The 23,212-nt window shown below is 46.5% G+C and overlaps 1 protein-coding gene across 1 annotated transcript in view; it reads left to right on the top strand.

The window, feature by feature from the left end:
• POU2F3 (POU class 2 homeobox 3) overlaps nt 1-23,212 on the top strand; it is a 112,592-nt gene that overhangs the window by 3,622 nt on the left and 85,758 nt on the right. The window contains exon 2 of the mRNA XM_006895635.1: nt 8,696-8,764. Within this exon, the coding sequence (XP_006895697.1) occupies nt 8,696-8,764 (69 nt within the window). The remainder of the gene's footprint in view (nt 1-8,695; nt 8,765-23,212) is intronic.

Below are 23,212 nucleotides of genomic sequence, written 5' to 3'. Positions count from 1 at the left end.
GGGTGGGGCTTAGATTGTTGACATATATCCCCAGTACTCTATTTTGGGCAAAGTTTAGTTCTTCTTTTAGTGTATACCATCAAGTATTGACTCAGGTAGTTATAATACCCACTATACATTTATATCCTACATTTAGGGAGCTCTGGCGGCCTAGTGATAAGGACCAACCAAAAGGCACAAGATTCGAATCTACCAATTGCTCCAAGGGAGAAAGATGGCCAATATCCTGTGTAATTCACTACCTCTGAAAAGCCTGCTAGAAGTCCAACTATGAGTTGGTCCTAACTTGACAGTACATAACAATCATACATTAAATCTGTTTTACAATGTTAAGTAAGAGAAATACTCAGTATCCATAGTACATTCAAATAAACACAATTTAAAGTTTGCTCTCTTTTCCATATCTTGACTGTCTTCCCATGTGTATGCATTTGGTCTCAGACCTGTGGTTGGGTGGAACCAGAGACACTGGCCCCTTATCATTCATCTTGCTTATCCAGACAACCTTTCCCTTAAGCCTCTCCACTCCAGATATAGCATTTTCCCTCTCAGCTTCACCATAACATCTTTTTTCCTTTTAGCCTTTACAATTAACAATAACCAAAAGTAGCCATCTGAAAATGAGTTGGAATCAACTTGATGTCAGTGGATTTGAGCTTGGGATCATCCTTTTTCTTACAAAATCCTGTGCTTCTATGAAGACATTGCAATGAATCCCACTTCTAACACCAACAGTAAAAATGTGTGTGTGTGTGTGGGGAGGGTAGTCAGATCACCTTATCTGACTTCCCCAGAGGAAGAAGAAAGAATGATTATCAGTGTCAGCAGCCCAAGGTTCATTGCTATGAAGGGAAGGTCAAACATGCTTCATTCCAACATTTATGTCAATTCTTACACTCAGTGTTCCTCCTTCATCACTCTACTTCTTTGCTGAATTTGATAATTTGTTACAACTGGCCACACAGATCTGACAGACAACACTGACAGTATTGAAAGGAAATGACTAGGAAAATTATGGGACAGTGGCTTCTCAGCTGTGCTTGCAGGTAGACCTCTCTTTGGCCCTCAGCCCCTTAGCCCCTCCACCCCTCAGTCCAGCCTCTGCCCTACGTGGGCTACTGTTAAAAAGCCCTTTATTTTAACCAATAAATGTCCTGGATCACCTACTCCATCAGCAAACCTCAGCCCAAAAGTACTCTTTCACTCCACAAGTTGGCAAATCGAACTCCTCTGAGAATGCCTGGAGACATCTCACTGCACCAGCCAGCGAGCCTCCTGCCCAAAGGCACTCAGCTCTGTGCCTACTTTTAACTGTAGGCTGAGAAGTCTACTGCACTCTCTCACACTCTTCTCTTGGTTTTGCTGCCACTGCTTCTCACTGTCTTACACCATCTATTGTTACAGCTCTCTCTGTCTCTATGTCTAAGAGACTCTAAGTGCAAGAACCCCAGATCCAAAGGCTACGCTCCACTCCTATTTCTTCTTCGTGATGGGAGTGATTTCCCCATTTTTCGCGTGTGGGATCACAAAACTAACCAATTGACTTGTTAGGGTTCCATACACCTCTTTGTATGCACCCTATGAAGGTGTTGTGTGTACCTTATTGGTGTTATTAGAAAATTATCTAATCCCCATGGTGTACCACAAGCCTCTTATTTGCATAGTTTCACCCAATCATTTGGTGGGAGTTGCAAGAGTCTAGCTAGAAAGACCATAGAAAATCAGTTCATTGCACCACCTAGGTTGGGAAGTGGGTGGGGCAATTTACAGAGCCACACCTGGGATATTACCATGACACATATGTGTTTTTTTACATGTATGTATTGATTAGGGCTTGTGGAAGCATGTGTCTGTGTCAGAGACCTATCTGCCTCTCCCCATGTGTTAGGAGAAGTGGAGTCACTCACCCCAGAGATGGCATGCGGTGAGGACTGAAGATACTAGCACATGTGTGTGAGATGTGTCTGCACATCCTCCATTGGTATTGGCAGTGCTCTAAGCTCATGCATGATGGGGCTGGGGAGGCCATGGGTAGATGCTGAGTCAGGAGCTCTGTGGGACCCTGTAAGAGGAGGCGCCTGCACATGGATCTGTAGGGTAGGTATTTCCATTTCTGTATCTGAAAGGGGGTGAGAATGGCAGACACACACCCTGAGTCTCTTATCCTTCTGATTTAGATACCAAACCCTCCCTTCAATGGAGTGAACCAAGGAGTCTGAAAATATTTTGTCCCCGAATGATACTGAGTAAACCAAGGATGTTCCATTCAACTTGGTGATTCTTCCTTCTACAGTTATTTAGAACAGGAGCCACCAATTCTGAAAGAGGAGCCCCACTTTAGCCTTAATGTCTGAGTGGACGTCTCTTGGTGGTCTGAGGCCCTGAGCAGAGAATAAAGGCTGAGGTAAACAAAGTTGTACCTGAGTTAGCCATTTCAATCCAGCTTCTTGCCTCTCAAAGGGGGAAAGATCAAATTATCTTTAGTTAGTACTTCAGGGCTGTTTACTGGAGTTCATTTTTTTCCTCTCCTTATTTTCTATTGTATGTTTGTTTTTTACTTGCTCAATGACTAGGGAGGATAGAAGGAGAATTGATGCCTTTGAGCTGTGGTGGTGGAGAAGAGTATTGAGGGTACCATGGACTGCTAGGAAAACAAGTAGATTCATCCTGGAGAGGGTTAAACTGGGCAGCTCCCTGGAGGCAAGGATTCTGAGGCTTCTTCTAACATACTTTGGACATGTTGTGAGGAGGGACCGGTCCTTGGAGAAGGACATCATGCTTGGAAGGGTGGAGGACAGGCACAGGAGAGGACGGCCCTCTATGAGGTGGATTGATTCAGTGACTGGGATAATTGGGATGTGAGTGTTAGAGACAGTGCGATTGGCACAGGACAGAGCGGAGTTTAGGGCTGTTGTACATATGGTTGCTGTGAGTCGCAAGCGACTAGATGGCACATAATAACAACAACTGTGTTCTGAAGGAAGGAGTAGGGAGGAGTGGGGGCAGGCAATTCCCACCCATCCCAAGGAGCAGAATGAGCTAGAAACTTTGGTCCTTCGTGGAACTACTAGTTTTGAGACCAGCAGCAGTGGGACCCAGGAGTCTGTAGTTCCCTAATACTGCTTCCCAGCAGGATGACATGAACCACTGACAGAAAGGCTGACAGAAAGGTTTAGATACTGTGTGGATCTGTAAGACATCCCAGGAAGGTACAAGTGAAGCAGAAGTAACCATTCAACTGGGTGCCTTCCAGTGTCTGGGGAGTAGTTGGCTTCTAGATACCATGGCATCAACATGGGGCTGGCCAGATAGAGCCTATCCCCAGCAGACACTCTCCTCCCTTCATTTCCCACTGTAGGAATCCAGGGCTTAAATCAGAGGAAGGCTTTTCACAGGATGGGCCGCAGTAGAGAAGTTCTTTCAGATCAGAGACTTCCTGGGGATTTTCCACCTTGTTGTCTCCTAGAGGCTCCTGCTCTGGAGGAAGTGGGAGGAGGTGGGACAGCTGGGACCAGTGGGAGAGCAGCCAGAGGAACCAGAGGATCCAGCTGAAAGTCAGAGCTCAGGTGATGTTGAGAGTATGAGAGGACCAAACCCCTCATGCCTTCAGATAGGGCTAATACCTCTCAGAACCCCAGATGTAGGCAGTGGTTCCAGACACAAAGGAAAAAAATTGGAAATTACGAGGTGGGGTGACCTCTGGAGTGAAGTCTCCATCTGCCTTGGGGCAAAGTACCAGATTTCTCTCTAGATTATTTGCCTCCCCTCTTGAGCCCACTTCCTTAGCCTGTCTCCCCCTTCAGGGATCTTGGAAGGCCAGCTGGGCCTTCCTGTGAGAATTTATAGCTCTGGCCCCTATGTGATATCCACTTCCCTGTCAGCAGGTCTCTGGGGCTTTCTGTGGCATCTCTCTGACTGGAATACCATTTGAGGATTCTCTTTGCTCTGTGGGCCTTCCGTTTAGGCCCTCCTTTGTCGGCTCTGTCAAGAGGCACCCTGATGTGATGCTCTGGTGTTTGTGAAGGAAGATCTCTCTGTGGAATATCTTAATACGGACCCCTCTCTAGAGACTAAGTCAAGGATCCTTTTTACGGGAACATGGTCTCTTTTGAATCCTATCTTTCCCTCAGAGTAATCCTACACCAGTGATGCTGTATTTAAGTGCTTGGCTGCTAATCTAAAGGTCAGGGGTTTGAACCCTATAGCTGCTCCATGGCAGAAGGAGATGGCAGTCTGTGTCCATAAAGACTACAGCCTTGGAAACCCCATCAGGCACCTCTATTCAATCTTATGGTGCTGCTATGGGTTGGAACCTCTTGACAGTAACAGGTGGTGGTGGTACCCTGTATTCTGCTTATGCTTAATAAATAGTACTTCTCTGCATGCTCCCAGTCCTGGGCCCTTGGAGTTTCCTCCTCCATTGACTTGCTGGAAGGCTGAAGTAGGGAGGAAGGAGAGACACACACAGTCTAGGGTGTGGGCTTGCCCCCAGGTTTTCCATTCAGACAGTTTCACCAGCACCACAGCCCTTGAGTCAGTCTGTGGTGTTGGCTCTGGTAACCTAGGTGCAATCCATGATTCAGGGCACCTGCAGCCACAGTATTTTGTGCTTTAAAGAGCATCCCTTGTGTGGGAGTATAGGGGCCTGAGCAGGCATGAAGTTACCAGACACAGCCCCCCCACCCACCCCAGTCAAGGAGAGGCTCCCAAACCTGGGCCGATGCAAGACGGAGGAGTAGACAAAAGTCAGACAGATAGAGGGACCCAGACAAGGGAGGGAGAGAAGAGTCAGAGGAAAGCAGGTGGGGCCACCTGGGAACACCTGGATGACCCTAGGGTGCCTTTATCCTACACGTCCCCTCACTGTGAGCTGTTCTCTGCTCTGGTCCCAGTGCCAGGGTTGGGGAAAGGGTCAAGTCCCACAGTTAAAGCTCAGCAATTCTACTTGGGGGAGGAGGAGTAGATGACTCTTGGAGAGACCAGAGATGTTTCCCCTGGGGAAGAATTGAGGCCATATCAGAAGCTGGACAAGTAAAGACTGTTTAATAGAAGTGACCCCAACAGCCAGTATGTGAAGGAGAGGCAGTTCCAACCCCCTCTTAAATGAAGATCAGAAACTAGATGAGAGAGGGACAGATGCTTTGCTTTCTGGACACAGCTTGGACCCAGAGAATTCAGGGCACTATGCCTCCCTTGAGTTTTCCCTTGGTGAGCTCAACCATGCATCCTGCCCCACAGGTGTCTGAGGGGCTGCTCCTGTGCTATGTCCAGGGAGGGCACGGTCAGGAAACAACGCTGGACAACTGCCTCAGGGCACAAAGGCACTGGGTGAGACCAAGGAAGGTCAGAGTCTAGTATCTGTCCTCTTCCACGGAGACACTGAGCTTCCCAGGGAAGGGAGTGATGGCACAGAGCCCACTCAGTCAGAGCTGAGATAAGAACCCAGTCAGAAGCCGGGCCCCACCCTGCACCTCTCTCACTCACCCCTGGCAAGTGTTGTCCAACAGGTGAAGGGTTATAGCGTCTCAGGGAGTTTCGGTGTTGGCCCATTTTTAGACCGAGACCCAAGAGCTCGTCCCACCCATGAGCCTGAGCCTCCTACCCAACAGGAACAGGTTCTTGTTGGTGTCTTAGCATCCTCTGCGGCTTAAGAAGAGGATTTAAAGAGCCTGCTGCTCCATTCAGGCTCAGATCTGTGTCTGACGCTGCTCCTGTCACAGGTACAGCACTGAAGAGATGTCATGGGATGAGTGTGAGACCTCTCACTCCTTTAGTAGTTCTTTGCAGAGATTAAGTGCAAAGAATACACTCATTTAAGGAATGAAAAAGTAGTTTCTGAGTGATACACAAGAAGCTCCGGTAACAAAGCCTGTAGAGGGTTGCCCTGTTAACACAAGGTGATATAGGAAGTGGATGTTGAAGTGACTGGAGGTGGTGGTGGTGGTGGTTTTGTGCTGTAGAGTCAGAACCGACTCATCGCTGACCCTCCAGTGGGTTTTCTGAGGCAGTAAATCACATGGGAGGCCCGTCTTTCTCCCATGGAGCATCTGGTGGGTTTGGATCCATTAACTTTGGGTTACAAGCACATAATTATAGTTTTCGAGAAAAAGGTATTTCTTAAATGTCAGGTGGTTGGTTGAAATAAGTTGCTGCGGAGGCTGCATCTTCTTGGCTTCCCTGCCTTCAAGGCCCATCCTGTTCCTGTGAACTCCTTTCCTGAAGTTTGGAGAATGGGAGGGTTCCTATCTGTTGTCCACAGCTATGAGTCGGAATTATAGTTGACCTGATGGCATCTAACAACAACAACACGGACTTCCTGGGTGGTGAAAAATTAATAGCATTTAGCTATTAATCAATAGGTTGCTGGTCCAGGTCCACCCAGAGAGAGGCTTCTCAGAAGAAAGGCCTAGTAATCTATTTCCAAGGAATCCGCCACTGAAAACCTATGGTGCACAATCCTATTCTGATACCGGGTGATTGCCATAAATCGGAATCAACTCCATAGCAACTGGTTTGTTTTTAAAGTCTTTGCAGGTGAAGTACAGGTCACTACCGAGACAGAAACTGGAAGCCGTTTACCTTAAGGGGGAAAGGTAAAGAGAAGGGGCAAGAGGAAGGAGGGCTCACATCCAAGCCAGTGTCTGTTTAGTTAGTTTGTTAATTACCCACTTATTTTATGCCAGGGAATTTTAATTGTTTATTTCATTTAATTTTCACAATCACTCTGGGAGTTAAGTGTCATTCTCCCCATTTCTTACTGGAGAAAACTGAGCCTCAGATGTGTGGCCAGGCTTCCACAGCTACCTAGTGAATGAATGGTCTATTCACTCCCCAAGTCCACGCTCTCATTCTGGCACTGCTGACACCGGTTAAAACCACGAGGAGAGGAGGACTCTGCATCTCCCTGGAGCTCCCAGGCAGGCTGGGACTAAGACACTGCTAGAGAATCCTTTTGGGCGAGGCGTGAGGCAAGCAGGTCTGCTTAGGTAATTCAGGGCTCCTAGGGTATAGAGCTCTACTGGCTTAGTGGTGAAGAGTTGTGCTGCCAACCCAAAAAGACACACAGTTCAAACCCACCGGCACCTCCGCGGAGAAAGTGGGCAATCTCCTCCTGTGCTATTTAAAAACCCACAAGAGGGTCAGCTTTGAGTCCTTTTCAAGGGACAACAGCAGTTCCCAGGGTACTGCCTCACAGGTGTGATTTAAAAACCCACTGGGGGGTCAGCAGTGAGTCCTTTTCAGCTCCACAACAACAATAATAAAGCTCTCAGCAGTAGTGCCTCACGGGTGGGAGTAGAAGGTGAACAGCGTCAAGAGACTCTTGCTGAGGGGTCAGATGGTCCATGTAGTTACTGGGCACATTCATTTGGAGAAGACTATAGGGAAAGCTTAAAACTGCAGCAAGAAGGACCTGGGTTACTCACAAAATGCCTCCCTCATTGTAACACACGCAGTCACCCCTCCTCATTGCAGTCACTACACGCTGGGGCTGTAATTTAAATCCCTGCCAAAGGCAGGCATATCATTGCCCTGGGGGGAAAAAAAGTAGGTTTTCTCCCTGCTTTTCCTAAGGGCGGAGGTCCACCCTTTTCCCTCATCCTGATCATCTCCAGACCTCGGGCGTCCCGACTGCCAACTGCCTGATTACCTGATGCAAAATAGGACTGCCTGCTTAACTTGGATTGGCTGGGGGGGGTTGGGTATGCAAATCAGCTCACCAAGACTTTATCTGGTTTGAAAGAGTTAAAATGCTGCCCCTGAAAAGAGGGTGGGGGTGGGAAGGGGGGGGGTCACCACGATTTGAATAAAATATTCCTCTGTCTTTAACAGAGTCAGTATTGGGGTGGTTTAATAAGGAGAGGAGCCCTTGAGAGAGTGAGTTAATTCAAAGTTGCCTCTTTCTGTCTTTCTGACCCGCGGAGGAGACTTAGGGGCCTCATAGGTGGTGGCAGCTGCCTGTTATTGGTAAATGTTTAATTTAGTGAAATGAAGCTGGGTGGAAAAGGCCTGACCAGCAGCTCTGAAGCTGAGCCTGGGGCCTCGTGTCGGTATTCTCTGTCCCCAGAAGTCAGGTTAGGTGGGGGCTAAGCCTGCCATACTTTCTCACTGAGGAAGTTGGTGGAAAAGGAGAGAAGGTAAGGATTCCCAAGGACAAAATCTCCACAGACGGACAGACAGCAAGACAAGAGCTAGGGCTTGATCACCAGGCAGAGGGCTGACCTCTGAGAATCAGACAGTGAACAGAGGCAGGGTTTGGAGAGGAAAGATGAGCCAGTAGCATTTCTTATGCTACTTTAAAAAAAGAACATAAATCCACCAACTCCCAAAGGAAATTGGGGATGGGACTGGAAAGAGCTCCCTGCCCTCCTCCTCTCTACCCTTGCCCTTGTTAAATTGTTACCAACTGAGTCCTGGTGATAGAAGTGGCAATGAGTGCTACAAAAGGTGAGTGACCCAGCGGTGGCCCTTGAGATAGGAGGGAAAGGATGATGAGGGAAAGGAGGCGAGCAGAGAGGAGGGGACTGGCCCCCAAGCTTATGAATATTCTAATGGTGGTATGTTCGGGAATCAGGAATTTGAAAGTCTGATGGTTGTTGTAATTACACATTCATCTTTGCTGTTTTGTTAAAGCCACATATGTCATAGCAAGAAAAATTGTGACCTGTTATTAAAATCAGTTGTGATTTCCCTGCAGATATCAAGATGAGTGGGGATGTGGCTGATTCTACCGATGCTCGGAACGCCCTTGGTCAGGTGGAAACAGGTAAGGGGCTTCTCCTCCTCCGGGAAGCAGGAAGGCAGAGGTGGGTGCTATAGATGTAGCTTCTTCTGCTTTGATCTTCCAGCCTATCAAGCTGAAAAGCTGGGTCTCAGGAGATGAGGAAATTCCTGAGAGATATAAGTAATGGTCCCGTAGCCTTTGAGTAGTGTTTATTGGTCCACAGTGGAAAAGCTGCTTTAAAAAAAAATTATACTCTTTTTTAAAAAGTTTTGTTTTATTATTTTTTGTGTATGTGTTGTCAAATCAGATCTGACTGGTACAGGAGGAGATTGTCCCTCCTTCTCCAGAAGAACATCTGGTGGATTTGAACCGCACACCTCTGGTATTACGGTGCAGCTTCTTGCCACTAGGCCACCAGAGCTCCTTTGGAAAAGCTTCTTAAATACAAACAAAACAAAAAAAAAAATTAAGGAGATTTATTTCTTGATATGTCAAGGATTTCTAGAATCAGACTGAGTTCTAGCTGTAACTGACAGAGAATGAATGGCGCAAAGAAACCATTAATGTATGTCCTGCTAATGGGTCGGGAGCTCTTGGTGCCCTTGTAGGTAAAGAGTTCCTGCCATCCCTAAGGCAGGAATTTTGAATCCACCATGTGCTCTGCAAGGAAAAAGATAGCCGTTTCCTCCCCATGGTTCCAACTCTATGGAATGAATTGTTGTTTGTTGTTGCTAATGAGAAAGTCGGCAGTTTGAAACTACCCAGAGGCACAGTGGAAGAAATACATGGCAATCAATTCTGGAAAATCATCCCTTGGCAACTCTACGGAGCACAGTTCTAATCTGACACACTTGTGGGTCTCTATGAATCGATGAAATGACAGCTGGATTGTTGTTGTTTTTCACTGACTGATCAAGGCAGACCGTTTAGTGGAGGGAACAGTTCTACTCAAGAGAAAACCAAAGAAGTTCATGTTTCTCTGCTAACTCACGTGTGTGTGGGGGCGGGAAGGGAAGGCTTGATGCCTGGTGATGACTTTGCTGTGTGAAGAGGAGAAATGAACAATCAAGCATTGGGGGAAGAAAGTTTCTTAGCCTCTATTTGTAACTCCTTAGTCGAAGGCTTCCTTTGAAAGCTCTATATAATTAAAAAGAACTTAAAGAAAGATGAGTATAAATTGTAGCACTACCAAATAACTTTAATAGCATTCCAACAAGACCTCAATTAGTCTTTCATCTGGATCACTAGAGACATAAAAATTAGAAGTAGAAGAAATCAATGGCCCCCAGAGCTAGCAAAACTGTTTTTCCAAGTCTCTCAAGAGAGCACTCCTATTCCCTTCTGGAAGCAAAAAGATTTGGGATTAGGACAAATAATTGGGGCCTGGGGGCCACCAGTGAGATGCTTTTACCAAAAACCTCTTCTCCACAATTTAGTGTTGAAGCAGCATCAAATCGTTTGCTTTGTGTGTAGAAATACAAAGAATAGTATAGGCCTGTTGGACCCATTCTTCAATTGATTAATCAGCTGGAGAGGAAACTCAACACTGGAACTGGGGCTTTGGCTCTGATTTAAATCTCAGTGACCCATTCAAGGTGACAGTGATGAGAAGAAGAATAAGCTACATAGAATGCCGAAAGGTGGCTGAGAGAGGGAGAGAGTCCAGATCCTGAGTAAGGGTGAGGGGATTTAATGTGCTTTAGACAATATAAGCAAATTCTCACCTCCTATCTGGGACTGTGAGAATATGAGTAGAGTAGGTTGATAAGAAAGAATCTTAATATAGGCTGGGAATTTCTTTGCAAATTTGTCATCTTAAGGTTACTGTCAATTCAATGGGTATCTGTAGACAAGCCAATAATCTCCCTAAGACCCCAATTCCTCATAAAATGAAGGGCAAGAACACATGAAGTTTGAAGAGTGTTAAGAATCATAAAGTTCTAGGGTAATGATCTCAGTTCTGTGCTAACAGCCAAAGGACCTGAGAGTTGAATCTCCCTAACCTAGTCTCTCCTTCAAAGGGATAGAGAATGCCTACCTTATCAAAGTGGCCTTTGAGAATCACATGAGATGATGCCTAGAGATCTTGGCACAGTGTTTGGCACACAGCAGCTGGGTTTATCATTTCCATTGGTATCATTGCCAATTGCTGTCCATCAATTCCAACTCATGCCAACCCCAGGAGCTTCGGAGTAAAACTCCGCTTTATAGAGTTTTGAGTGACAGTTTTCACAAGAGAATTGCCAGGTCAGTCTTCTGAGGCACCTCCAGGCATACTTGAACTTCCAACCTTTAGGTTAGCATTAATTATTCTTCCCACCCAGACTCCAAATGCATCATAGGATCCTGTAATTCTTTAACATGCAGAGTGAGCATCACTGCTAGACCCTTTGGGGCCACAAGTAGCTGGGCTGTCCTTCCCCTTAGGCCCAGTAAGACACTCAGAAGCCTGGCTTTGTGCTTCCTTCCTCCATTCAGGAAAGCATTACTCTTAGACTTCTAAGGAGGCAGCAAGGGTTGTGCTGTCTGAAACTTCTCCACCCCTAGATCTTTCCCTTCAGGCTCTCTCGGAGCATCAGTACTAGATGGTGTAGGCTTTTAAGGGCAAGAAAAAGAGATAGCTAATTAAAGTAACCAAACTTATAAATTACGGTATGCTTTTAAGGGCAAGAAAAAAGAGGTAGCTAATTAAAGTAACCAAACTTCCTGGAAAGTCGTTCTGACTCATTTTTTACGGAGGGCAGCTTGTTATGAGTCACAATAGTTACCAGCTTGGTTTAATGGCTTCCTTTGGATTTTTAAAAGGCAGATTCACCTTCCCAGCAGTGCAGGAATTAAGGGGTGGTTTGTCTCTTGGTTTTAAAGGAACTATAAACAAAGGCAACCTAGAAAGCCCCAGCACTCTGAGAGCACCTCTGTGTTATGTAAAATCCCCAAGGGGCACAAGAGGTAGAAGCTGGGAAAAGGAAGTGTATTTCCCTGTCCACCTGGGCCAAGAAAAGAAAGAGAGTAATCACCTACCCAGATACTAAACTCTGGGCAGTAGAACCCTGGTAGGACCTGGGGGAACATCATCCTTTTTTTTTTCTTATGAGGAAATAAAGGCACAGACAGAAAAGAAACTAGCCAAGTCTTCAGAGTGTCATTGTCACTGCACTGGGGACCAGACCCAGGCTTCTGTGTCCAGGACTCCTTCCCCAGTCCTTAGAAGACCAGAGCCAAGCAGCATCTAAATTTCTGAGTTCTCATTTTTCCTGTTCACTCTTTACCTCCTCATCCACTGTCACTTCTCCTTCGAGGCTAACAGTGATTCTGTTCTCAGCTGAGTTGCCAAGAACATGTCCCCATCTCAGAAACCCCAAGTTCTATCGCTGACAAATCCTATCTGCTGACGTGCAGTTCTCAGTTGCACACACATCTAACAGCTCGGCTGCTAACCAAAAATCACCACTGAAAACTTCGCGGGGCACGGTTTTACTGTGACACACAGAGGTTGCCATGTCAGAATGACTCCATCTTCCACTGCCAGTGCAGTGGCCCTGTGACTTCTGACCCCACTCAAAAACGCAGGGGAAGAAGAAATGATGGGTTCTGGAGGAGGAGAAATTCACTGTCGTTTACCAGCTCTCCTTCCCATATCACGAAAGTGTAGACACTTGCATGTGCACCCTCCTATGTGCCCCACTGTACCCTAGGAGACAGAGGCATCATTATATCCATATTTCTCAATGAGAAAATGGTGGCTCTGAGTCACATTTGCCCAGGATTACACAGTTTATAGGCAGGAATCAGATAAAACCAGGACTCTCCTCAAGTTCTTACCGTGGCTCTGCCTTTAACTATCTGCTTATAACGGAATAGGTGATTTCTCATGCTGACCTTTATTTTCTTCCACATAAAAGAAAAACTTGGACTATAGAACCTCTAAGGATATAAATTTTTTTTAAGGATGTGTGTACAGTTCTGCTTTTCCAGATTATCTCCCACCTGTTTCTGTCTCTTGCATTTGCATTTTGGTTTCCTCAATGCTAAGCTCTCCCTCCCTGCCCAGCCCTTCATCTCTGCCCCATTCTCTTCTCCGTCATCTGGTTTACTCTGGCCAGACTAATGTTCTCTTCCGTGACTATAGCTGGTAACCCGTTAACTATCTTCTGTGGGGTGATGTTTTGGCTCAGACCCTGGGATTAAGAGCTTTTCTTCTAGTTAAGGAAATCATACTTGAATGGGCAACAGGGACAACTTGTATCTCTTAAAACATTCTCAAGCACTAAATCGATTGGCTGTTACAGCAATTCTGTAAGGATATATAGTACTGTCCTGATTGGCAGATGAGGAAATGAAGATTGGTGGGGGGGAAATAATAATACTGATTTTTTTTCCAAGCCCTCATACTTAGCACATGGTAATATTAAGTAAGCCGTTCTAGTCAAGGGAGCTCTGGCGGCAGAGTCTATGGGAGACTGCACTACAAACCCAAAGGCTGAGCTTTTCTGGCAGTTCAAATCTCATAGCCCCTCCATGGGAGAAAGATGGACAATCTCTTCCTGTGGCATTTACAGCCTTGGAAATCTGGTGAAGGGTCAGCTATGAGTGATATCTGCCTCAAAGACAAGGAGTTTGAGGATTTTTAAAGTGACTTTTCACTCTAACTTGAAGATAATTCAGGGACGATTGGGACCTCAGAAGGACAGTGTACAGAGAGACATGAAGGCTTTAGAGCACGTCACTGGCAAAAGGGGCTAGAAGAAAGCCACATCCCCTTTGGTCTAGCCCAAGAGGCAGGATGCTGTCTCACAGGAGAGGCTTGCAGGGAGGAGAAATAGGCCTGGATTCCCTTGTCCCCTCCTGGTGATCCATGGAGAGTGGAAGTTTGGCCTTAGAGAATGTTTTGCTTCTTCCTCCTCTGATCCTGAACCAACCTCATCAGACCACCCTAGGACCTCTGTTGACGGGGAGCGGAAAGACATTCCAAGTCCAGGGGTCATGGAACAATTGCCTTGGCAGCCTAGTTCTGCTTAGGGACGTGGGCAGGAAAGAAGGACTCCAGGAGGGGAGCCTGGGGGGTAGAAAGGAGACATGAGAGATGAGAGAGGGACAGGACTTTGCCAGCATCCTTTCCTGTCACTCCTCTCCAGCCTCATTGCCCTGTTTGTGAAGTGAAGTACCTCTGTCTACCCCACCTTGCATGAAGGCCCACCATGGCAAATAAGCTATTTGGAGCTCTTCCCATTAAGCCCCACTTTTTAGCCCTGGGGACTTCCAGCTTTAAGCAAGAATGGGTATGGTTTTTCAGGGGAGAATAACTGAGGCACAGAGATATTAGTGATACTGTTAAGGTCCCAGAAAGGTAATGAGTGATCAGTTCAAGACAAGTTACTGCACTTCATGATTGGTCCATTCTAGGGTTCATTTAGCCCTCAGAAAAGCAGGTTGAGGATAAATATTCAGTTGCTTATCGTCCAGAGAATTGAAGTTTCAGGAAGGAAATGAGATGAGATGAAGGAAGCTTTCAATCCAAATATTTATTGAGTAAAACTGCTCTTTAAAAGCAGAGAGGACAGAAGACATCTCAGAAGTACTTGGAGATGAGACATGAGGGAAGGTGAGTGAAGAGCTTCCTGCAGGCACTCTGCCTAAACGAGGTGTACATACACACATATGTAACACAGATCTTCCCTTTTTAGGAATAAATGACAGTGTAAGTATGGAAATACTTTGAAAAGTGTACGCTATCATATAAACACAATCAGTAGGACTGATTGCTATTGGACGTATTCAGGGACTAAGACATAATTCTGTCACCGAGAGATATGGGGCAAGTCTGCGCATGGCTAGACTGGGGTTTCCTTGTTGTAGTCCAGGGAGAAGTGTGATTCAGAAAGGAAATGAAAGGGATGGACTAGGGGTCCTTAGGGGTCCTGACCCTGTGACTTTGATCTTCTGCCTCAATCTGTACCTGTCCATCTCTTACTCCTCTATTGTGGTGGTGGCGATGGTGTGCCATCAAGTCAGAACTGACTTGAACCTCCAGCGGGTTTTCAGAGGCAATAGATCACACGGGAGAAACTGACCATCCTTCTTCCAGGAAACAGCTGGTAGATTCAAACCTTGTTTGTACCTTTGAGATTGCTGTGCGGCTCTATACCACTAAGCCATCAGAGGAGAAGGAAGCCCTACGCCCTCTAGATGCTAAGAGAGAGTTCCTGCTGTGAGTGCTTGAGAATAGAAGGGGTCTGAGAAGACAACTTGTCCACACTCCTTTTTTCTTTGGAAAATTTAAAGAAAAAGCAAAAAACACAAACCACCAAAAGTCAAACTCACTGCCATCAAGTCAGAACCAACTCATTGTGACCTTCCAGTGGGTTTTCTGAGGTGATAAATCACACAGGACAAGATTGCCCATCTTTCTTTCACAGAGCTGCTGGTGGATTTAACTCCAGAGAGATGTCCCCTTTGGATTAGCAGTGTATCTCCCTACAGCCTACACAGGACATCCTAGTGTGGCCCTGTGTGTTGAGATGACATATTTTTGTCATGTCAGGAGCCTTGTCTGCCTCTAGCACTCAGAGAACCTTAGAAAAATGAAGCGGCCACATAACAATTCATATGACTTACAACTCACACTTTCTTCATTACGTATTCTCAGCCCACTCCTGTAGGGTAAATAGATTGCATGCTGAGTCTTGCCCAGAGGCTTCCCCTCTGCCCACCCCCTGCAGGAATAATTCCCTGTAAGGAAAAAAGTGGGCTTTTCTTTCTTTTAACTCACTCAAGACAAAAGCGATGGAGACAGCAGTGGGGGAGGGCACCCAAACCTTATCTGTTACCTTCTTAAGCTCCATTTGTGGTTAAGGACCAGTGACTTTTATTACAGAACAGAATGTGGCCAGGAATGATCAGACCTTAGAGAAAGTCTTCATGCTTGGAAGGGTGAAGGGACAGTACAGGAGATGAAGACCCCAGATGTGATGGATTGACACAGTATCTAGGATAGTAGAAGTAGGTGTGTCTGAGACAGAGACACTGGCTCACGATAGGGTTCAGAGCTATTGTACATATGTTGTTGTTGTTGATTGCCATTGAGTTCAAGCATAGCTCATAGCAAACATATTGTTGTTATGTGTCATTGAGGTGCCTGCAAATCATAGCAATCGTACATACAATCACTATGATTCGCAGGCAACTCGATGGCACATAACAATATGTTCCTGCTGTGTGTGACTAGTATGTACCACATAAGTTTAACAGCACGCATGCAGGCCTAGGCCAAGTCAACTCCAAGAAACAGCTGACCCACATGGATAGGCCTTAACAAAGATTGCACACTAGCCCTGGTCCAGGACCCACACTTCCATGTACACTGCCCTGAAGAAGCTTGCATGGCGAATTTCTCTGTCCTTTGGCATCCCACAAGGACAGAATACTTCCAACCCTGCATATATCTCCTGATTTTCTAACATTACCCTCTACTCACGCTTTGTATGTGTCTGTGTGTGTTGGAGGACAATGATGGGGAGACTTGGCAAAACAGCTCAGCCCCCATCTGCCCTTTGTCGGCTGAGCCAATCCTCCCACATCCTGTAGATTGGGCTCCAATCAGGGTCCAGAGACTCAGGCCACTGCAGCTTTCTGGGTCTCAGCCCTTCATTAGCTGACAAAACCTAAGCTATTACTGTGTGGTTGAATTCCAACTCGGAGTAGAACCTCCCTATAGGGTTTCCGTGGAGGTGATCCTTATCTGCTACATCTTTCTCCCACGAAGTGGCTGGTGGGTTCAACCCCCTGATCTTTGGGTTGGTAACTGAGCTCTGAACCACTGTACCAGCCTCCTTCTCAAAGCTGTAAGTACATACTTCCGGTCCTGTCGGTCTACTCCTGAAGAAACAAAGCAGTAAATACCTGCTGTGGAAAATGGATTTAAAGAGAAATAATTAACCAAAAGAGGGTAAGTCTTGAGGGAACTTAAAGAACAACCACAACCCCTGCCCTAGCAGCACACAAGCACCTGTATCCAGGCAGACTCACAAATTCATAGTCGCAAGAAGGCCTCCTTAATATTCCTTTCTGGGTAAAACTATACTCCCCGAGGCAGGCTTTTATCCCTCGTGGTCCCTGGTGGTTGAAGATGGGAGTGGAAACTTTGCTATTATTATCCTTGCCTCCATGGAGCACTCTGGTTGCACTTTGGGCAAGATGTATCTGTTCTTTAGGAAGTCCACAGGATATTCAGGCCTTGATCTTTACAATTACTTGCTATGCATCAAAGAGCTGGACAGTGACTAAGGATAATAGAAGGAGAATTGATTTCTTTGAGCTGTGGTGCTAGAGAAGAGTATTGAATATATCATGGACTGCTAGGAGAACAAATAGATCTGCCCTGGAGAGGGTGACACCAGGATGCTCCTTAGAGACAAGGATTTTGAAGCTCCATCTGACATACTTTGGGCATGTTGCCAGGAAGGACTAGTCCTTAGAGAAAGGCATCATGCTTGGAAGGACAGAGGGACAATGCAATAAAGGACAACTCTGGATGAGATGGATTGACTCAGTGACTGGGATAATGGTGGTAGTGTGTCAGATACAATGTAATTGGCTCAAGATAGAGGAGGGTTCAGAGTTGTTGTACATAGGGTCACTGTGAGTTGCAAATAACTCTACGACACATAAAAACAACAGGATATTTAGCACTCTTCTCCAACAACACAAAACAAAGGCATGAATAGTCATCTTCTGTCACCCTTATTCATCGTCCAACTCTCAAATACATAACAAGCAATTGAAAAGATCATGGTCTGAACAAGGCACACCTTTAAACTTTAGACTTGCATCATTTCTCCTTAGTACTTTGACCGAAGATTGCGGGTGGTGGTAGGAAATTACAGGAGAGGCTGGGCATAGAAAATTGGAGTTTCAGGTTAACATTTGCTAGTGGACCTCCCAAGTGGAGCCATATCCCCAAAGAAGTCCTTGGCCTGGGATGACCCCTCCCTGCAAAGAGTTGCTGAGAGACAAAGAATGTAATGCACATGGTGGGGCAACTTCTCTTTCACCCTCACTCCCTGCAGCCTTTGATTTAGTGCTAGAGGGAAGATTCAGAGTTGAGTGTACTTAAAAGGCATGATGTGTGAGGCCATTCCAGCCACTGCTACCTTCCTCCTCATTTAAACTCGAGGGTCTGGCCTTCGGGCCAGGCAGTCACCCCAAGGCCAGGGCAGGGTTTGAGGATGACCCAAGACCTCAAAAGCAGCTGAGTTTATTTCTCCATGTTCAAATGCCTATTGGTGGGAGCTCCTGGGGTAAGAGCAGGCCCCTGTGAGACTCAGAGAGGGAAAGCCTTTGTGCCAAGCCTCAAGCATGGGAAACAGAGCTGCAGGCATCTCCCAAAAAGCACCAGTGCTGTTGACTCAAAAAATAATAGGTGCTAATTTGCATGGCACTTTACATACAGGTTCCATGCCCTGCTTTTCATCTCCCAGCACCTCAACATTAGCGAATCCCCTAGGCCCTCCTCTCCTGTGCCCACTTCTGGAGGACGCCCTGTGTCGGCCAGACCTTGAACTTTCCCACCACTATCCAGCCAGTGTCTGGGTTAGCCTAGCCTGGATGAAGGCTGCTGGGCCTGGTCTGGGAGGTCTGTCCAGGTTTACAACACAGGTGCAGACAGGTGGTGGGCCAGCCCAGGGGCCCCACCAGCCTCCTGTTTATTGCAGCAAAACCTTCAGAGGGCTTGTCCTCTCCAGGCCCTTCTCTTCCTACTCCCAGAGGCTCAGGTTAGGAAACAGGATTGAAAATTCTAAACCAGAGAGCCCAGAGAAGTACAGAAAGAAGAGGAAACTGGGCGGTTGCTATGACAATGGGGTCTCAGCGCTCAATTTGCATAGGGCGATGATTTCCATATTGCAGAGTGAATTTCCATATCACTGCCTCAAAGCCTGTTGGGTGGGGAGGGGGATGGAGAGCGGAGAGGTCATTTGAAATTCAAATGAGGGTGATTAAGGTTTTCTTGAGGAGGGAAGCATGATAAAAGGGGTTAAGCAACTGGCAAATGTCAGTTCTGGGCTCAAAGTTCCCAAAAGGGAGAGGTGCCAGGGGTTAGCCCCCTATCTCTTCTACCCCATCACCACACACCTTGGACTGGGTTGGATGGACTGTTGCCTCACCCGAAAGTTGGATGTCCCCTCATGCACTTGGTGGCAGTTTACTCCTCAATCCCTGAGGATGTCTGAGCCCGTGGAAGAGGACTGGTAAATTCTGGTTCCAGGCTCAGGCCAGGCTTCCACTGGTGTCTATGACTGAGTCATCTCAGATTTCCTATCAGTGAAACTGGAGAAACCATCTCCGTACGGTCTTGTCCGGGTGGAGTGGTGTAGACAGATTCTAGACCCATCACTGACTCCAGCCTGCCACCTTAGGCAACCCTTTCACCCTTTGGACCTGAGTCGGTATGAGATGAAGGGTCTGTACTTGAGGTTCTCGAGGACCACTTCCAGCTCTTCACATTCATTTGTTTCATGTACCAGTTATTATTTGCCAGACACTTTTTGATGATGTGACTTTCTGCACGTCCAGCTCCTCTAATGTGTTTGGAAGGAACCTCTTGCCCTCCAGCTTCTTATAGAACAGTTGTTAAAAGCACACATTTTGGAGCCAGAGTCATATTTGAATCCTACTACCCCTGCTTGAACTCTGGTGGCACCACTCTGGTAGTTCAAATCCATTAGTGGCCCTTCAGGAGAAAGATGCATAGTTTCTTCCAGTGTACTTTACAGCCTCAGAAACCCAATGGAGGAGCAGCTATGAAACAGAGCCCCCCTGTTTACTAGTTATGACTTTAGGTTAGTTACTTAGAGACTCTCGTCTCAGTTTCCTCATCTGTAAAGTGAGGGTAATAATAGTACCAACTTCGTAGAGTTGTCATGAGGATGAAATGACTCAGTCTTTGTAAAAGTGCTTAGGAGAGTATTTGCCATGTAGCAAATAGTTGCTATTATTATTATTATTATTATTCTAAAGGCTATTATTATTTACGCCATGAGTGTAAAGACCCAACTCTCAGTCCAGGAGACTCCTATGGACTGTTCTCTAGGCAGACTTGGGCTATGCATTCACCCATGGTTAACACACTACCAAGACTCATACTTCCCAGAGCGTGAAACATGATTCAGGAAGAATCCCTCCAGGAGGGTCCCTCTCAACAGCTCCACAGCAGGGTAGTCACCCCATGGAGAGTGCTACCTAGTGGGCATCATGCCAACTGCTGTAGTAAGCTCTTTGTGTTCATCCTAATTTAAGAGAAGGAGACTAGGGGGAAGAATGCTTCCTCCCAGGACCCAGTGCTAAGAGATGGGACAATTCAATTTGATAGTTGCTTGCCATTGGGCCTGATCACTATGCATGCCTCCTTCTGTGTGCCTTTGAACCACCAACCTTTTCATTAGCTGACTTTCTGCACCACCCGGGGACCCCTGGATGAGATTTCTAGTTCAAGAGAATAAATAAATGCACTCATCCCGCCCCTCAGCCTCTGCACCAGTTCTATATGGAATTTCGTTTGGGAGAGATCGTGATGCAGTGTGGATGGATGGACTCTGCTAGTAGATGGGGGTTTGAGTTTCTCCTTAGTGATTTACTGTTCAGTAACCTTGGGCAAGTTGATTATCTTCCCTGAGCCTTGACTTTCCTCCTCTGTCAAGTGGGGATAATAAGGGCACCTACTCCCAGGGTGGTTGTGAGGATTAAATGCAATCATGTGTATAAAACATTTTACTGCAGAGCTTGGTGTGTGGTAAATGCTCAGTAAATGTCAGCTACTAATTAGTCCTTATTATTTGAAAAAAAGTGATCTGCTGCCAAAATGCTTGAAAATCCTCTGATCTGATCCCACTTCTCTATTTTATGGGTGAGGAGAGTGGGGCCAAAGAAGGGCAATGAGCTTCCCAAGGTCACAGCAGGAGCTTGAGGCAGATGCTTTCTACAGGGAGAATTTTGCCACCCCAGAGTACGTCTTCCTTCCGTTGTATTTGTTCTCTTAGAAGTGTTCCAGGCCCAGGTGGCCCACTGCTCCCATCTCAATGGGGCTTTGTGCCCTCTGACTATAACCTCAAGGGGTCTCTGTGCCCTGATCTGGATGGTAATGGGCTTCTCAACAGTGCTTTGTTCCATTCCCTCCAGGCCCCAGAGCCCCTGTACCCACCCACTTGGAGGCCTGGGGATGTGGGCACTAAAGAGGAGAAAAAAGTATTTGAGCCTGGCCTCACTGCACCATGTGATGCAAAGGATGTGGATGTCGAGGCAGCAGCACCACGTCTGACAATTCAGCGTCTCTCAGCCGCAAGTCTTCTCCGTGTAAATGAAGTTTTCTCAATGTAAAACCCCTAAGTAAACCAAACCTACTGTCATCAAGTTGATTCCAACTCAGTGACCCTGGAGGACAGATTAGAACTGCATCTTATGGTTCCCATCAAAAGCTGGAAATCTTTACAACAGCAAACGGTCTCATTTTTCTCTCTCAGAGCAGATGGTAGGTTCAAGCCACTGATTTTGAGGTCCGGAACCAGGCATCTTAACCAGTAGGCCATTCCCAGCCCTGAACACTCTGTAGGGCAGGCAGATGATCAAGTAAGAAATGGTTCTGTTAGGGAGCTCTGGTGGCCTAGTGGCAAGAGGCTGCGCTGCAATCCTGAAGACACACAGTTCAAATCCACCAGCTGCTCCGTGGGAGAAGGATGGGCAAATCTCCTCCTGTGTGATTAACTGCCTTTGAAAACCCACCAGAGGGTAGTTGAGGTTCTGGTCTGACTCTTGATACACAAAAACAACAATTCAATTGAAAGATCATGTTGTTGTTAGGTACCATCTAGTCGTAGATGACTCATAGCGACCCTATGAACGAAAGACCGGAGCACTGTTCATATGTAGAGTTTCCAGAGGCAAGCCATTTTGGAAGTGGATGCCGCTCCTGCTTCCAAGTTTGTCTTAATAGGGAAGCTCCAGCAAACACTGTTCACTATGGATAACGATTACACGTTTGGCACATCACTGTCACAGTCTTCAGCATCACAGCAACCATGAGTTACCTTTGTACAGCAATGCACAGACCAGTGCTATACCACCTAGAAGAATGTTTGACAGAAAAACAATTTGAACCAGGCCTGAGGGCCGCAGATTGAAATCACCCACCTTTGGCTTGGTAGCATAACTTTTTGTCCACTAGGCCAACATAGCTCTCTCTATGTCGTCGTTGTTATTGTTGTTAGGTGCTGTCAAATTGTAGACAACTCATAGCAACAAAATTATGGAAGAAAATGCTTATGAAAGCACACTGCATGCTAAGGCAACAAGAAAGGGGCATTTTTCGTAAAGCGTGCATGATGATAGGTAGGAAGACCTCTGCCCTTGGAGTGATGTGAAAATCTGAGCTTCACACCATCTCAGCAGCCGTGACCTTGTGCAGGTCGCCACACCTTTTCCAGCCTCAGTTGCCTTATCTGTCACACATGGTGTAATAACTGAATGACATGAGAGGGTATCTGCCGCTACTTTAGAAGTGTGAGCTGTTCTACAAATGTGAGATAGCGTCTCCCATCTAAGCTTTCTTAGGGCACACACTCTGCTCTGAGCTGCACAAAGGATACCTTTGTGTCCACACAGGAAGGAGAGCCAAGCAGTTCCTTGGCTGGTAGCACTTCTCGTTCCTTCACTGCTCTTTCCTCCTCATCCCTTCCCACACCATCTAGGTCAACCTGGAAGAGGGCTAGGATAGCTACTCAGTTTCTTAAATAGCCTTAACCCTCCTTGAGCCACTTTTCTTCCCAAGGCGAGATAAGGGGATGAGAGTGGGAGGACAGGTGCTGGCTGGTCTAGACTTAATCTCTATAGAAGCCTGCCGTAGTCTGATCCCAGCATTAGGGCTCAGAGATTCTGCTCCTGTTTTGCTATTCATTAGGAAGCATTGAGGTATAGTCCCTGGGGAGATGTGCTGCTAACCCTGCTAACCTCATGGGGGCTCCAATCCACCAGCAGCTCTATGGGAGAACACTGAGCAGTCTCCTCCCATGTGATTTACCGCCTCTGAAAACCCGCTGGAGGGTCAGCTATCATCGGATTTGACTCCACAGCAATGAGTTTGAAATTTTTGCTGTTCACTGGCTCCTTTCCCTTATCCTCTCTGGGCCTCGATTTTCTCACTTGTAAAAGGTAGGTGTGGGACTAGGAGGTTCTATAATCCTCTCCTGCATGAAAATGAAAATGTTCTGTTTATCTATCTATCTATCTATCTATCTATCTATCTATCTATCTATCTATCTATCTATTGTTGTTATGTGCCGTCGAGTCACTTGCGACTCTCTGCACAACAGCCCTAAACCCTGCTCTATCCTATGCCAACCGCACTGCCTCCGACACACCCATCCCGATTATCCCAGTCACCAAATCAATCCATCTCATAGAGGGTCTTCCCCTCCTGCGCTGTCCCTCCACCCTCCCAAGCAT

The sequence above is a fragment of the Elephantulus edwardii genome, unplaced genomic scaffold, assembly GCF_000299155.1.
Source record: "Elephantulus edwardii isolate Elephantulus edwardi_28Jun2011 unplaced genomic scaffold, EleEdw1.0 scaffold00171, whole genome shotgun sequence".
NCBI lineage: Eukaryota > Metazoa > Chordata > Mammalia > Macroscelidea > Macroscelididae > Elephantulus > Elephantulus edwardii.
The sequence above is the reverse complement of the archived record's forward strand: the minus strand, read 5'-3'. Positions and strand labels throughout refer to the sequence as shown.